The 18,150-nt window shown below is 43.7% G+C and overlaps 1 protein-coding gene across 4 annotated transcripts in view; it reads right to left on the reverse strand.

The window, feature by feature from the left end:
* Positions 1-17,440, reverse strand: part of fam131bb (family with sequence similarity 131 member Bb) — a 51,495-nt gene extending 34,055 nt beyond the window's left edge. For 2 of the 4 annotated variants that reach the window (XM_055904934.1, XM_055904932.1), the window contains exon 1: positions 17,259-17,440. In XM_055904934.1, the coding sequence (XP_055760909.1) occupies positions 17,259-17,281 (23 nt within the window). In that variant the 5' untranslated portion in view covers positions 17,282-17,440. The remainder of the gene's footprint in view (positions 1-17,258) is intronic. The other 2 variants (XM_055904930.1, XM_055904933.1) reach the window with 2 other exon arrangements.
* Between the last annotated feature and the right edge of the window lie 710 nt (positions 17,441-18,150).

An 18,150-nucleotide genomic window follows, 5' to 3' on the forward strand; every position in this document is an offset into this window, starting at 1 on the left:
TGATGTGGTATACTGTAGGTATCAACACCACTGCTGGTACCGGAGAGTGATGTGTTAAAGGTATCAACACCACTGCTGGTACAGTATAGTGATGTGGTATACTGTAGGTATCAACACCACTGCTGGTACAGAACAGTGATGTGGTGGAGGAATCAACACCACTGGTGGTACAGTATAGTGATGTGGTATACTGTAGGTAACAACACCACTGGTGGTACAGTAGAGTAATGTGGTATAGATATCAACACCACTGCTGGTACAGAATAGTGATGTGGTATAGATATCAACACCACTGCTGGTACAGAATAGTGATGTGGTATACTGTAGGTATCAACACCACTGGTGGTACAGAATAGTGATGTGGTATACTGTAGGTATCAATACCACTGGTGGTACAGAATAGTGATGTGGTATAGGTAAACACCACTGGTGGTATAGTATAGTGATGTGGTATACTGTAGGTATCAACACCACTGCTGGTACAGAATAGTGATGAGGTATACTGTAGGTATCAACACCACTGCTGGTACAGAATAGTGATGTGGTATAGATATCAACACCACTGGTGGTACAGAATAGTGATGTGGTATACTGTAGGTATCAACACCACTGGTGGTACAGTAGAGTAATGTGGTATAGGTATCAACACCACTGGTGGTACAGTAGAGTAACGTGGTATAGATATCAACACCACTGCTGGTACAGAATAGTGATGTGGTATACTGTAGGTATCAACACCACTGCTGGTACAGTAGAGTGATGTGGTATAGATATCAACACCACTGCTGGTACAGAATAGTGATGTGGTATACTGTAGGTATCAACACCACTGCTGGTACAGTAGAGTGATGTGGTATACTGTAGGTATCAACACCACTGCTGGTACAGTATAGTGATGTGGTATACTGTAGGTATCAACACCACTGGTGGTACAGTAGAGTGATGTGGTATACTGTAGGTATCAACACCACTGCTGGTACAGAATAGTGATGTGGTATACTGTAGGTATCAACACCACTGCTGGTACAGTAGAGTGATGTGGTATAGATATCAACACCACTGCTGGTACAGAATAGTGATGTGGTATACTGTAGGTATCAACACCACTGCTGGTACAGTAGAGTGATGTGGTATAGATATCAATACCACTGCTGGTACAGAATAGTGATGTGGTGGAGGTATCAACACCACTGGTGGTACAGTATAGTGATGTGGTATACTGTAGGTATCAACACCACTGCTGGTACCGGAGAGTGATGTGTTAAAGGTATCAACACCACTGCTGGTACAGTATAGTGATGTGGTATACTGTAGGTATCAACACCACTGCTGGTACAGTAGAGTGATGTGGTATAGGTATCAACACCACTGCTGGTACAGTAGAGTGATGTGGTATAGATATCAATACCACTGCTGGTACAGTATAGTGATGTGGTGGAGGTATCAACACCACTGGTGGTACAGTATAGTGATGTGGTATACTGTAGGTATCAACACCACTGCTGGTACCGGAGAGTGATGTGTTAAAGGTATCAACACCACTGCTGGTACAGTATAGTGATGTGGTATACTGTAGGTATCAACACCACTGGTGGTACAGAATAGTGATGTGGTATAATGTAGGTATCAATACCACTTGTGATACAGAATAGTGATGTGGTATACTGTAGGTATCAACACCACTAGTGGTACAGTAGAGTGATGTGGTATAGATATCAACACCACTGCTGGTATAGTATAGTGATGTGGTATACTGTAGGTATCAACACCACTGCTGGTACAGAATAGTGATGTGGTATAGGCATCAACACCACTGCTGGTACAGAATAGTGATGTGGTATACTGTAGGTATCAACACCACTGCTGGTACAGTAGAGTGATGTGGTATAGGTATCAACACCACTGCTGGTACAGTAGAGTGATGTGGTATAGATATCAATACCACTGCTGGTACAGTATAGTGATGTGGTGGAGGTATCAACACCACTGGTGGTACAGTATAGTGATGTGGTATACTGTAGGTATCAACACCACTGCTGGTACCGGAGAGTGATGTGTTAAAGGTATCAACACCACTGCTGGTACAGTATAGTGATGTGGTATACTGTAGGTATCAACACCACTGCTGGTACAGAACAGTGATGTGGTGGAGGAATCAACACCACTGGTGGTACAGTATAGTGATGTGGTATACTGTAGGTAACAACACCACTGGTGGTATAGTATAGTGATGTGGTATACTGTAGGTATCAACACCACTGCTGGTACAGAATAGTGATGTGGTATAGATATCAACACCACTGGTGGTACAGAATAGTGATGTGGTATACTGTAGGTATCAACACCACTGGTGGTACAGTAGAGTAATGTGGTATAGATATCAACACCACTGCTGGTACAGAATAGTGATGTGGTATAGATATCAACACCACTGCTGGTACAGAATAGAGATGTGGTATACTGTAGGTATCAACACCACTGGTGGTACAGAATAGTGATGTGGTATACTGTAGGTATCAATACCACTGGTGGTACAGAATAGTGATGTGGTATAGGTAAACACCACTGGTGGTATAGTATAGTGATGTGGTATACTGTAGGTATCAACACCACTGCTGGTACAGAATAGTGATGAGGTATACTGTAGGTATCAACACCACTGCTGGTACAGAATAGTGATGTGGTATAGATATCAACACCACTGGTGGTACAGAATAGTGATGTGGTATACTGTAGGTATCAACACCACTGGTGGTACAGTAGAGTAATGTGGTATAGATATCAACACCACTGCTGGTACAGAATAGTGATGTGGTATACTGTAGGTATCAACACCACTGGTGGTACAGTAGAGTAACGTGGTATAGGTATCAACACCACTGCTGGTACAGAATAGTGATGTGGTATACTGTAGGTATCAACACCACTGGTGGTACAGTAGAGTAATGTGGTATAGATATCAACACCACTGCTGGTACAGAATAGTGATGTGGTATACTGTAGGTATCAACACCACTGGTGGTACAGTAGAGTAACGTGGTATAGGTATCAACACCACTGCTGGTACATAATAGTGATGTGGTATACTGTAGGTAACAACACCACTGGTGGTATAGTATAGAGATGTGGTATACTGTAGGTATCAATACCACTGCTGGTACATAATAGTGATGTGGTATACTGTAGGTATCAACACCACTGCTGGTACATAATAGTGATGTGGTATACTGTAGGTAACAACACCACTGCTGGTACAGTATAGAGATGTGGTATACTGTAGGTATCAACACCACTGCTGGTACAGTATAGAGATGTGGTATACTGTAGGTAACAACACTGCTGGTACAGAATAGTGATGTGGTATAGATATCAACACCACTGCTAGTACAGAATAGTGATGTGGTATACTGTAGGTATCAACACCACTGCTGGTACAGAATAGTGATGTGGTATAGATATCAACACCACTGCTAGTACAGAATAGTGATGTGGTATACTGTAGGTATCAACACCACTGCTGGTACAGAATAGTGATGTGGTATAGATATCAACACCACTGCTAGTACAGAATAGTGATGTGGTATAGATATCAACACCACTGCTGGTACAGAATAGTGATGTGGTATAGATATCAACACCACTGCTGGTACAGAATAGTGATGTGGTATAGATATCAACACCACTGCTGGTACAGAATAGTGATGTGGTATACTGTAGGTATCAACACCACTGCTGGTACAGAATAGTGATGTGGTATAGATATCAACACCACTGCTAGTACAGAATAGTGATGTGGTATACTGTAGGTATCAACACCACTGCTGGTACAGAATAGTGATGTGGTATAGATATCAACACCACTGGTGATACAGAATAGTGATGTGGTATAGATATCAACACCACTGGTGTTACAGAATAGTGATGTGGTATAGATATCAACACCACTGGTGATACAGAATAGTGATGTGGTATAGATATCAACACCACTGGTGATACAGAATAGTGATGTGGTATAGATATCAACACCACTGCTGGTACAGAATAGTGATGTGGTATAGATATCAACACCACTGGTGGTATAGTGTAGTGATGTGGTATACTGTAGGTAACAACACCACTGGTGGTATAGTATAGTGATGTGGTATACTGTAGGTATCAACACCACTGGTGGTACAGTAGAGTAATGTGGTATAGGTATCAACACCACTGGTGGTACAGTAGAGTAATGTGGTATAGATATCAACACCACTGCTGGTATAGTATAGTGATGTGGTATACTGTAGGTATCAATACCACTGGTGGTACAGAATAGTGATGTGGTATACTGTAGGTATCAACACCACTGGTGGTATAGTATAGTGATGTGGTATACTGTAGGTATCAATACCACTGGTGGTACAGAATAGTGATGTGGTATACTGTAGGTATCAATACCACTGCTGGTACAGAATAGTGATGTGGTGGAGGAATCAACACCACTGGTGGTACAGTATAGTGATGAGGTACACTGTAGGAATCAACACCACTGCTGGTACAGAATAGTGATGTGGTATAGGTATCAACACCACTGGTGGTATAGTATAGTGATGTGGTATACTGTAGGTATCAACACAACTGGTGGTATAGTATAGTGATGTGGTATACTGTAGCTATCAACACCACTGCTGGTACAGAATAGTGATGAGGGATACTGTAGGTATCAACACCACTGGTGGTATAGTATAGTGATGTGGTATACTGTAGGTAACAACACCACTGGTGGTACAGTAGAGTGATGTGGTATAGATATCAACACCACTGCTGGTACAGTAGAGTGCTGTGGTATAGATATCAACACCACTGGTGGTACAGTAGAGTGCTGTGGTATAGATATCAACACCACTGCTGGTACAGAATAGTGATGTGGTATAGATATCAACACCAGTGGTGGTACAGTAGAGTGATGTGGTATAGATATCAACACCACTGCTGGTACAGAATAGTGATGTGGTATACTGTAGGTATCAACACCACTGCTGGTACAGTAGAGTGATGTGGTATAGATATCAATACCACTGCTGGTACAGAATAGAGATGTGGTATAGAATAGTGATGTGGTATACTGTAGGTATCAACACCACTGGTGGTACAGTAGAGTGATGTGGTATAGATATCAACACCACTGCTGGTACAGTAGAGTGCTGTGGTATAGATATCAACACCAGTGGTGGTACAGTAGAGTGCTGTGGTATAGATATCAACACCACTGCTGGTACAGAATAGTGATGTGGTATAGATATCAACACCACTGCTGGTACAGTAGAGTGATGTGGTATAGATATCAACACCACTGGTGGTACAGTAGAGTGCTGTGGTATAGATATCAACACCACTGCTGGTACAGAATAGTGATGTGGTATAGATATCAACACCAGTGGTGGTACAGAATATTGATGTGGTATACTGTAGGTATCAACACCACTGCTGGTACAGTAGAGTGATGTGGTATAGATATCAACACCACTGCTGGTACAGAATAGTGATGTGGTATACTGTAGGTATCAACACCACTGCTGGTATAGTATAGTGATGTGGTATACTGTAGGTATCAACACCACTGCTGGTACAGAATAGTGATGTGGTATACTGTAGATATCAACACCACTGGTGGTACAGTATAGTGATGTGGTATAGATATCAACACCACTGCTGGTACAGAATAGTGATGTGGTATACTGTAGGTATCAACACCACTGGTGGTATAGTATAGTGATGTGGTATACTGTAGGTATCAATACCACTGGTGGTACAGAATAGTGATGTGGTATACTGTAGGTATCAACACCACTGGTGGTATAGTATAGTGATGTGGTATACTGTAGGTATCAATACCACTGCTGGTACAGAATAGTGATGTGGTGGAGGTATCAACACCACTGGTGGTACAGAATAGTGATGTGGTGTACTGTAGGTATCAAAACCACTGCTGGTACAGAATAGTGATGTGGTGGAGGAATCAACACCACTGGTGGTACAGTATAGTGATGAGGTACACTGTAGGAATCAACACCACTGCTGGTACAGAATAGTGATGTGGTATAGGTATCAACACCACTGGTGGTATAGTATAGTGATGTGGTATACTGTAGGTATCAACACCACTGGTGGTATAGTATAGTGATGTGGTATACTGTAGGTATCAACACCACTGCTGGTACAGAATAGTGATGTGGTATACTGTAGGTATCAACACCACTGCTGGTACAGTATAGTGATGTGGTATACTGTAGGTAACAACACCACTGGTGGTACAGTAGAGTGATGTGGTATAGATATCAACACCACTGCTGGTACAGTAGAGTGATGTGGTATAGATATCAACACCACCGGTGGTACAGTAGAGTGATGTGGTATAGATATCAACACCACTGGTGGTACAGTAGAGTGATGTGGTATAGGTATCAACACCACTGGTGGTACAGTAGAGTGATGTGGTATACTATAGATATCAACACCACTGGTGGTACAGAATAGTGATGTGGTATAGATATCAACACCACTGGTGGTACATAATAGTGATGTGGTATAGGTATCAACACCACTGCTGGTACAGAATAGTGATGTGGTATACTGTAGGTATCAACACCACTGCTGGTACAGTAGAGTGATGTGGTATAGTATAGATATCAACACCACTGCTGGTACAGTAGAGTGATGTGGTATAGATATCAACACCACTGCTGGTACAGAATAGTGATGTGGTATACTGTAGGTATCAACACCACTGCTGGTACAGTAGAGTGATGTGGTATAGATATCAACACCACTGCTGGTACAGTATAGTGATGTGGTATAGATATCAACACCACTGCTGGTACAGAATAGTGATGTGGTATACTGTAGGTATCAACACCACTGGTGGTATAGTATAGTGATGTGGTATACTGTAGGTATCAATACCACTGGTGGTACAGAATAGTGATGTGGTATACTGTAGGTATCAACACCACTAGTGGTACAGAATAGTGATGTGGTATACTGTAGGTATCAATACCACTGCTGGTACAGAATAGTGATGTGGTGGAGGTATCAACACCACTGGTGGTACAGAATAGTGATGTGGTATACTGTAGGTATCAATACCACTGCTGGTACAGTAGAGTGATGTGGTATAGATATCAACACCACTGCTGGTACAGAATAGTGATGTGGTGGAGGAATCAACACCACTGGTGGTACAGTATAGTGATGAGGTATACTGTAGGAATCAACACCACTGCTAGTACAGAATAGTGATGTGGTATAGGTATCAACACCACTGGTGGTACAGAATAGTGATGTGGTGGAGGAATCAACACCACTGGTGGTACAGAATAGTGATGTGGTGGAGGTATCAACACCACTGGTGGTATAGTATAGTGATGTGGTATACTGTAGGTATCAACACCACTGGTGGTACAGAATAGTGATGAGGTATACTGTAGGTATCAACACCACTGCTGGTACAGAATAGTGATGTGGTATACTGTAGGTATCAACACCACTGGTGGTGTAGTATAGTGATGTGGTATACTGTAGGTATCAACACCACTGCTGGTACAGTAGAGTGATGTGGTATAGATATCAACACCACTGCTGGTACAGTAGAGTGATGTGGTATAGATATCAACACCACTGCTGGTACAGAATATTGATGTGGTATACTGTAGGTATCAACACCACTGGTGGTACAGTATAGTGATGTGGTATAGATATCAACACCACTGCTGGTACAGTATAGTGATGTGGTGTTGATATCTATACAACTGCTGGTACAGAATAGTGATGTGGTATACTGTAGGTATCAACACCAGTGGTGGTACAGTATAGTGATGTGGTGTTGATATCTATACCACTGCTGGTACAGAATAGTGATGTGGTGGAGGTATCAACACCACTGGTGGTACAGAATAGTGATGTGGTATACTGTAGGTATCAATACCACTGGTGGTACAGAATAGTGATGTGGTATACTGTAGGTATCAATACCACTGCTGGTACAGAATAGTGATGTGGTGGAGGTATCAACACCACTGGTGGTACAGAATAGTGATGTGGTATACTGTAGGTATCAATACCACTGCTGGTACAGAATAGTGATGTGGTGGAGGTATCAACACCACTGCTGGTACAGTATAGTGATGTGGTATACTGTAGGTATCAACACCACTGCTGGTACAGTATAGTGATGTGGTATAGGTATCAACACCACTTGTTGTACAGAATAGTGATGTGGTATAGATATCAACACCACTGGTGGTACAGAATAGTGATGTGGTATACTCCCCCCCCCCCCCCGATGAACAACTGTGCTCATCTAGATCTCTAGGCAGTATATCAACTGAATAGGTCTCCTCAACAAATTCCCTGAAGCAGTACGAACTGAACATGATCTAACTAGGCCATCTCGGCCTGGAAACAGTTCCTCAATCTCTCCTAGTTTCCAGGTTTGTCTGGGTGTGTTATCTTCTCCAATGAGTACAACGTCACCCGCTTTCAGTGGGGTGGGCCGTGGTGTATCACAGTGGTGTGCTGACTTTAGATCCAGCAAGTAGTCTCTTCGCCAACTGTTCCAGAAGCTGGTCACAAGTCTCTGCCTGTACTTCCATCTGCGTGTCATGTCCTCCTTGTTTAGCGTTGGGTGCTGAGTGTCAGCTGGAAATGGCTTTGGAGGCAAAGAGGTTAGTCGTTTACCCACCAGGAAGTGTGCTAGGGTCAGGGGTTGTGGTTCATCCACTTCATTGTGCACGAAGGTCAGAGGCCTAGAATTTAGAATAGCTTCAACCTCTGTCAGGACTGTGCACATCTCTTCAAAGTCTCCATACTAAACCTAAAACCTTCAGCACTAATCCTTGTGTTTCTAGCGTCAACGGGTGGTCAGTTGTCGTACTCTCCTCCCATTTTGTTTTCAATTCAGGAGAATTGGTCATCCACTTGCAGAGGTCCATGCCTGCAATCGACAGCATTCGCTTTGCAGTTGTTGTCACAAGGTATGCCTCTTCAACATTGTGTGAACTTACAATGAAATCATCTACATAGAGTGACTCTCTCAGTATCTCTACAACTTCTGGTTGTTCTGTTTCATATTGTTTTAGATGCTTCCTGATTGTAGCTGCCAGCAAAAATGGACTTGGGGAAGCTCCAAATACCACTCTTTTCTTTTTTTTTCTTTTTTAAATTTGTAACCCCTTTTCTCCCCAATTTTCGTGGTATCCAATCGCTAGTAATTACTATCTTGTCTCATCGCTACAACTCCCGTACGGGCTCGGGAGAGACGAAGGTCGAAAGCCATGCGTCCTCCGAGGCACAACCCAACCAAGCCACACTGCTTCTTTAACACAGCGCGCCTCCAACCCGGAAGCCAGCCGCACCAATGTGTCGGAGGAAACACCGTGCACCTGGCCCCCTTGGTTAGCGCGCACTGCGCCCAGCCCGCCACAGGAGTCGCTGGAGCGCGATGAGACAAGGAAATCCCTACCGGCCAAACCCTCCCTAACCCGGACGACGCTAGCCCAATTGTGCGTCGCCCCACGGACCTCCCGGTCGCGGCCGGCTGCGACAGAGCCTGGGGGCGAACCCAGAGACTCTGGTGGCGCAGTTAGCACTGCGATGCAGTGCCCTAGACCACTGCGCCACCCAGGAGGCCCAAATACCACTCTTTTCATCCTCAGCACACGCAGCTCCTCTTCATTTTCTCCCCTTGGTGGGCCTGTGAGCCATAGAAATCTCACGGCGTCTCTGTCTCTTTCTGCTAGGGATATCTGCAGGAAAGCTTTCTTGATGTCTGCCATGAATGCGATCTCATGTAGTCTGAACTTTATCAGAATGCTGAGCAGATTCGGGTTCAGGTTCAGTCCTGTGAGTAGACAGTCATTGAGGGATGGACAGCCATCTTCATGGGACGAGGCATCAAACACCACTCAGTTTTGTTGTCACCTTATCTTCTCGGAGTACTGCATGGTGAGGTAAGTAGTATTTTACGTCGTCTACACTTGATGCGTTGTCCTTGGGCACGTCCTCTGCCATATCTTGTTGTAAGTAGTCCTCTACTACTTCATTGTATCTGCCGTACAACGTCACATCCTTTTTCAGTCTTTTCTTCAGACCTTCAAACCGTTTCTTGGCGATTCTATAGTTGTCTTGGAGTTCTGGCATTTCTCGTTTCCATGGCAACTCCACATGGTATCGACCATCTTTGAAGGTGGTTGTTTCCTCGAACCTCTGTAGAGCCTCGGTTTCCTCTGGGTTCTGTGTTTTCTCGCTTATAATACCCAGAGACTCAAGCTCCCAGAATGCATGCAGTTGTTTGGAGACTAGTGTGTCTTCATCAAGTGGGATGAACATGCAGGTTGTCACGGCGACACTTGACATGAACACGGGTCCCTGCACCAACCATCCAAAGGTGCTCTCTAAAGCAACTAGCGTCTCCGTCAGTCGCCTGATACTATCTGCCAGTAGTAGTCTGCTCCTATCAGGACAGAGAGTTCAGGATCATGGTCATCTCCTGGAAAGTCTGCGAGCTGCAGTCCCTTTCTATTGAGCTCATGTCGAATCTGTTCACCAGGAACCTTCATCACAGCTGTGCACACTTGTGGGGTTTCAATTGCCTCTATCTCTATTCTCTGCTGTTTGTCCCAGACATTCTCCAAGATGACTTTCACTGTGTTGCGTTGGGACGTTGCTGGGGCAGAGGAGCCAAACGTGTGAAGAGTGAGTGCCTCTTGTCTGATTACTGGTAGCTTCAAGCCCTTCACAAGGTTTTCATGTATGAAGCTTCGCTGACTGCCTCCATCTAGTAAGCAACGAGCTATCTGCCTGCCCGATGGGCCTTCTACCCATGCCTTTGCCGTTTGTAGCAACACAGTGTTTTGTCCATCTGGTTTCATCTTCACTGAATGGGGAATAACTGAGGAATCAACAGCATCTGCCGAAACAGTAGGGGGTTGCACCTCACTCCTCTTACTGGTACACACAACAATGTGATGCGCAACATGTGAAAGCAGACATGACACATCTTTGACTTTACAGAATTTTGCTATGTGTCTCTGTCCTAAACATACAAAGCATCTTCCCATTTTCTTTAGTTTCTCTTTGCGTGTAGGAATATTGTGGTCAGAGCAGTTTTCTGATTTGTGGTCTGCAATGTCACAGAATAGACAGTTTTGTTCCTTCTGGCTGGCTGTATGCAGTGCTGCAGCAGAGGGCATGTTGGGTCTTTTTGTTTTCATTTCATTGGAGAAGCATGACTTGTTCCATGGTTTGCTCTCTTTCTGTTGGTTGCATGAGCTTGTCATTTGTAGCGCTCTGTCCCTGCTCTGAACCTCCTTCTGTAGGAAACTGACAATCTCAGACACTTTCCATTCATCATCTACTCCCCTCTGACGACTATAGTCAAGAGCTATGTCCTCTGGAATCATCTGCAGTAAGATTGGGCATAGTAGGCTTCCATAGGTTTCTGACACTACACCCAGTGATTCCAGGCTCCTAATATGAATTTCACATTCATCATATAGCTGCCTCAATGTATTTAGATTAGAGGATTTCTTCACAGGGGTGAGATTCAACAGCTTTGACATATGAACACTAATCACAAGATCTTTCCTTCCAAATCTGCTCTTGAGTAGAGCGATTGCATCATCATAGTTACTGTCTGTTAACATCAGTCCTGCTACTGCCTTTGCAGCTGGTCCAGTGAGATATGTTTTCAGATAGGTAAACTTCTCTTTATGACACAGTGAATCATTGTTGTGAATAGCGGTCTCATACTGGCTCCAAAACTCCTGCCACATACTGACATCTCCATAGAATTTCTCAATAATCAACTTTGGTAGCTTTACTGATTGTTTCTGATCTGTTGGAGTTAGCGTGACTCACCCGTGCTGGTAGTGGATTGAGATCCTGATTTTTCTTTATCACTCGTTGTGCACGGCTCTTCAGCATGATAACGCGCTCTTTGTAATCCTCCGTGCATGCAATCTCTGCCTCCAATCCGTCCAATGGCGTTAACTGTTCAATTCCGCCATCAAGTTCAAACAAACTGTCCTCCTTAGCTGATAGCAATTCCAACAATGTACTCAAGTGATCGGTATCCGGATTTGACTGGGATATTTCCACGTCAATCTGATTCGAAATCCATGTTGTGGCACCTCGAATGGTACCCCGCTTTCGTCTCATTCTTTCGGTTTCATGCCGACGTTCCTCCTCAGCCATTTCAGCCGCTTCTTCGTCGCAGCTCATATCCCGGGTTTCGGCACCAAAATATAGAATAACTATCTTCAAAGTAATGACTCGGGACGTCGGGTTTGATATGAAAGCTTCTTTTAGTAATAATACTTGATCACGTTACATTTAACAACTTCAGATTCTACAGAGCAATGCCAGCAAGCTGCTAGCGCAAAGAAGTCATCAATAATCACCTGTCAATTGCACATAATTAATTAACTAGCGTTCGCTCTCTACTTTCTGTCGCAAGGCATTCTGGAACTTGCAGTCAAAAGCGTAATTCAATACTAACCAATACAATTACATATGTAAATAACTTTAAAGAAATATCTTTAGATACAGCTCAATGAATTAACTTAAACATTAACTCTGTAACACATTAAAGTTACAACAATACTGTAGGTATCAACACCACTGCTGGTACAGTAGAGTGATGTGGTATAGGTATCGACATCACTGGTGGTACAGTATACTGATGTGGTATACTGTAGGTATCAACACCACTGCTGGTACAGAATAGTGATGTGGTATACTGTAGGTATCAACACCACTGGTGATACAGAATAGTGATGTGGTATACTGTAGGTATCAACACCACTGGTGGTACAGAATAGTGATGTGGTATACTGTAGGTATCAACACCACTGCTGGTACAGTAGAGTGATGTGGTATACTGTTGGTATCAACACCACTGGTGGTATAGTATACTGATGTGGTATACTGTAGGTATCAACACCACTGGTGATACAGAATAGTGAAGCATTTAGCAGTCTATTCATCAGGTGCTTACTAAAGAACTGACATTGTATACAGACCTGCATGAGCCTTACTCCAGTGTGTAGATACCCTGTCTTACTCCAGTGTGTAGATACCCTTGTCTTACTCCAGTGTGTAGATACCGTCTTACTCCAGTGTGTCGATACTTTGGTCTTACTCCAGTGTGTAGATACCCTTGTCTTACTCCAGTCTGTCGATACTTTGTTCTTACTCCAGTGTGTAGATACCCTTGTCTTACGCCAGTGTGTAGATACTCTAGTCTTACTCCAGTGTGTAGATACCCTTGTCTTACGCCAGTGTGTAGATACTCTAGTCTTACTCCAGTGTGTAGATACCCTGGTCTTAGTCCAGTTTGTAGATAATCTGGTCTTACTCCAGTGTGTAGATACTCTAGTTTTAGTCCAGTGTGTAGATATTCTGGTCTTAGTCCAGTGTGTCGATGCTCTAGTTTTCGTCCAGTTTGTAGATACTCTGGTCTTAGTCCAGTGTGTAGATACTCTAGTTTTAGTCCAGTTTGTAGATATTCTGGTCTTAGTCCAGTGTGTAGATATTCTGGTCTTACTCCAGTTTGTAGATATTCTGGTCTTACTCCAGTGTGTCGATGCTCTAGTCTTAGTCCAGTGTGTAGATACTCTAGTCTTACTCCAGTGTGTAGATACCCTGGTCTTAGTCCAGTTTGTAGATAATCTGGTCTTACTCCAGTGTGTAGATACTCTAGTTTTAGTCCAGTGTGTAGATATTCTGGTCTTAGTCCAGTGTGTCGATGCTCTAGTTTTCGTCCAGTTTGTAGATACTCTGGTCTTAGTCCAGTGTGTAGATACTCTAGTTTTAGTCCAGTTTGTAGATATTCTGGTCTTAGTCCAGTGTGTAGATATTCTGGTCTTACTCCAGTTTGTAGATATTCTGGTCTTACTCCAGTGTGTCGATGCTCTAGTCTTAGTCCAGTGTGTAGATACTCTGGTCTTACTCCAGTGTGTAGATACTCTGTCTTACTCCAGTGTGTAGATACTCTGGTCTTACTCTAGTGTGTAGATATTGTATTCCTCTGCCTCCTCCTGTTGATCTGTGGTTGGCAGGGAGGACTGCAGCTGAGAAGACTGATCAATACTGGACACTAAACCCATTCTCACCCAGGACAAGCACTGCTGCCCCACCCAGGCAGGCAGACCTACACACCACGCTGCTCTCTCCAGCTCTTTACACTGCAGTATCAGCAGCACACACTCACTTCTTCACTAAATCAAGTGTTAAACAACAGCTTAGAAGAACCCTAGCCTATATTCAGTCACCATGGTGGTCAAAATCGTAGGACAGAAACATTGCCTTGGTTAAAACATGCTTTTCACGATCGTGTGGGAGTGAGACAGACCAAAACGCAGCATGTGGAAAATAAGCCATCTTCTTTTATTATAGAAGAAGGCAAAACGAAACAAAACACTTACAAACTAACAAAACAATAAACGACCGTGAAGCTAATAAACGTAGTGCGCACACACACACATGCTACAAACGTTCAGACATAGACAATTCCCCACAACAAACTAAAGCCTATGGCTACCTTAAATATGGCTCCCAATCAGAGACAACAGAAACCAGCTGTCTCTAATTGGGAACCCATTCAGGCAACCATAGACTTTCCTAGACAACTACACACAACATAGACACAGCTAGATAACTATACTAAACATAAACCCAACTATTCTAAATAAACCCCCTAAACCTTACAATCACCCTGGACACTACAAAACCCACATAAATACCCATGTCACACCCTGACCTAACTAAAATAATAAAGAAAACAAAGAATACTAAGGCCAGGGCGTGACAATGCTTGACTTTTAAGAATGATTCTGTTTTAAGAATCAAACCACTAGGGACTACTCACAGAAAGTGTACCACTCCAGTATTTATTTCTAACCTCTTTATGGCTATGCTGTGGAACACATCAATATTCACCACCATGCCCACATTCACTCTTTTTCCTGTGTCTGCATGACGTTTCACAATAACAAGTAATAATACCATCCATTACTTCACTGGAAGTCAGTGTGTGACTCACTGTCAGTGTGTGACTCGTGTCTAAACAGGTGCCCTGGCCTGTATATCCATGGAGATCCTATTCAATTACCAGTTAGTATTCTAACTCCTAATTCTATGTGTATAGCGCTAGTTTAACACAGTTATCATGGCTTCACTATTCACCTCACACCCGCTGCCAGCTGGTTTCCATTCTAGACATCAACTCATTCTACAATGCCTTTCATCGTTTGGATTCTTCAAATTAAATCAAATCAAATGTATTTATATAGCCCTTCTTACATCAGCTGATATCTCAAAGTGCTGTACAGAAACCCAGCCTAAAACCCCAAACAGCAAGCAATGCAGGTGTAGATGTGTTGTTATCTATAGTTCGCAGTTATTTCTAAAGGGGGGGGGGGGGGGGGGGGGGGGGCACCTCACTCACTCAGCACCATGTCACACTGCTCAATACCACAGCTGGGGTCAATTCCATTTCAGTTCAGGCAGGTGAAATAGTGATAATAGTGGGCAGCTTTAAATTTGTTAACTGGATTTCAAGTAATTTCGTGCTGAATTTAAATGGAATTGATCCCATCCTTGTTCACCTCTAACCTGCCTGTGTCCTTCAGCCATTTAAAACTACTAGGTACTGTACCTCAGTGCTGAGAAAGACTACTACAGTACTTATATCACTTCAAGTAAGTAGCCTCCAGTGTGTCTAGAGGTTTTTGCTTAAAGGGAAAATCCACTCAAAAACCAAATTTTGGTGTTCTTTTCAGTAGTCCACTGTTGATACAGTCCGAGTTTTCAGCGATTGGACTTTCAAGAAGCAAAGTGCCACCGGCCACATCATCATGATGTATTGAGTGTTCATGAATCATTATGTATTGAACGTTCGTTTGCGAATGTACAAAGTGGATGACAAATATTTCACAATGCACTTTACCTAAGTACTTTAGGCCTATATTTAAATCCAAAGTAAATCCAATGTACACATTTTACACACAGAACAGACCAATGCAGTCATCATCTATAGACTACTGGGACGTCCTCCTCTGTTTTTCTGTAACATATCACAATCCACTTGTTGTTGATGTTTCCTGTTGAAGACGCTACTGTACATATTAATAATTTCATATGCTCATTCTGTACATACATTATATGATTTCTGAGGTGTGTTTACCTTTAATCGTATGCATTATTATTTACTACCTCGCCCCCCCACCCCACCCTGACTCCTCAGCAGTCCTGACGTTGATTTACCTAAAGTGTCACAGATGGGTATTGTCCAGGACAATCCCAACCTGAATAGCCCTCCATGCAATCCCATACACTCTTTCCCTCACGTATTCCCCTCCCTCTCCATCTCAACCCCTCCCTCCATCTCCCCTCCTCTTTGCCTGCAATACAATTCAGGCATGTCTTCCCTCTCTATGCCTGCATCTCTCCCTCCAGCCCACCTCATCTCTCTTTCTCTCTCTCTCTGCCTGCTTCTCTCCCTCCTTCCCACCACATCTCTCTTTCTCTCTCTGCCTGCCTCTCTCCCTCCATCCCACCTCATCTCTCTTTCTCTCTCTCTGCCTGCCTCTCTCCCTCCAGCCCACCTCATATTTCTTTCTCTCTCTATATATATACGTAATACTATACTACACAATATAATATTCCCCTCTTTTCTCCCTCTCCTTCTCTTCCTTTATCTATCTCTCCCTCTCTGTGAACAGCAACTATCATAGCATTTTCAATCTGCCTCCCCCGTCTCCCCCGTCTCCTCCTCTCCATCCTTCTCTCTCTTTCCCTCCCACACACACATACACTCTGCCAGGCATCATCCTAAATCAAGGCAGGAGAAGAGGGAGGGATGGAGGGAGGGAGTGAGGGGGAATGCACACACACAGCAGCACATTTTAACACATATTGTCGCTGACATCTTGGCCAAACGTGAATTGTCAAGCCCTATCTAAACAATGATGTGGTTACCATCCACCCCCTTCTTCATCCCCCGGTCCTCACAGCCTATTCACACACACACACACACACACACACACACACACACACACACACACACACACACACACACACACACACACACACACACATACACACCGTAGGGAACAGCTGCAAGCAGGACCCCTGTTCTCCCACCCAAGCCGCAGCCGCAGCCCCAACCCCAGCCCCAGCCCCAACCCCAACCCCAGCCATAAGGGAAGAATAGCAGGTCTTACTGAGTCTCCGTGAGCCGATGCATCCCATGGTGTATTCACAAAGGCCCTGGATACAAGCAAGGAAGTGTTACCCTGACACCATACATTCTCTCTCGCGCGCTTCTCTCTCTTGCTCGCTTCGCTCTCCCTCGCTCTCCTGCACACTGTCTCTCCCTCCCTCTCTGGCTCTATCTCTCTTCTGCGCTTGCTCGCTCAGTCTCTCTCCCTCTCTATTTACCAGTGCAGTGAGATTCTTATACGATCCCGCTAGCAAGTTAGTATGACTGAGGGAGACAGCTTTTAGTTAAATATGGAAGAGTGATATTATTATCATTATTATTATTATTGCTATAACTATAACTTGTATTATTACTATTATTATCATCAACATGTGTTGACATTGTTAACATTATTATTATTACTACCATAATCGTATTATATCTGTAGTGAAATCCAAGAGATATGGTGATTGGGAAATCAGGCTAATAGGAAAGTGAAGCATCATATTATTGACAGGCAGTACTCTTGTCCATTAGCCTGTGAATGGCAGTGTGTTGAATGCTGTGGCTTGTAGCCATACGATTAGAGGTTCAATAGCAGGAGACTGAGTGGTGGGCTTTGCCATTGTTGTCATTGTTGTGGATATAACTGCACTGCTGTAATATTGGAGCTCTAAAATGGGGTTCTCTCTCTGTCTCCCTCTCCTGTGCGCAAGCTGCCCAACAATGCACTGCAGCGGTTTCCCAGCCCCTCTAACCATCCTTCTCTCCCCCTCTCTCTGTCACGCTCACACTGAGCTCTCAAATAACACACACATGCACGCACGCACGCACACAGGCCCAATATTGAAGAATCATGACAAAACACAGGAGGGTATTCCTTGAGCATCAAATATCTCCAAAGCCTTTCCTCT

This window comes from Salvelinus fontinalis, chromosome 38 (genome assembly GCF_029448725.1).
Source record: "Salvelinus fontinalis isolate EN_2023a chromosome 38, ASM2944872v1, whole genome shotgun sequence".
NCBI lineage: Eukaryota > Metazoa > Chordata > Actinopteri > Salmoniformes > Salmonidae > Salvelinus > Salvelinus fontinalis.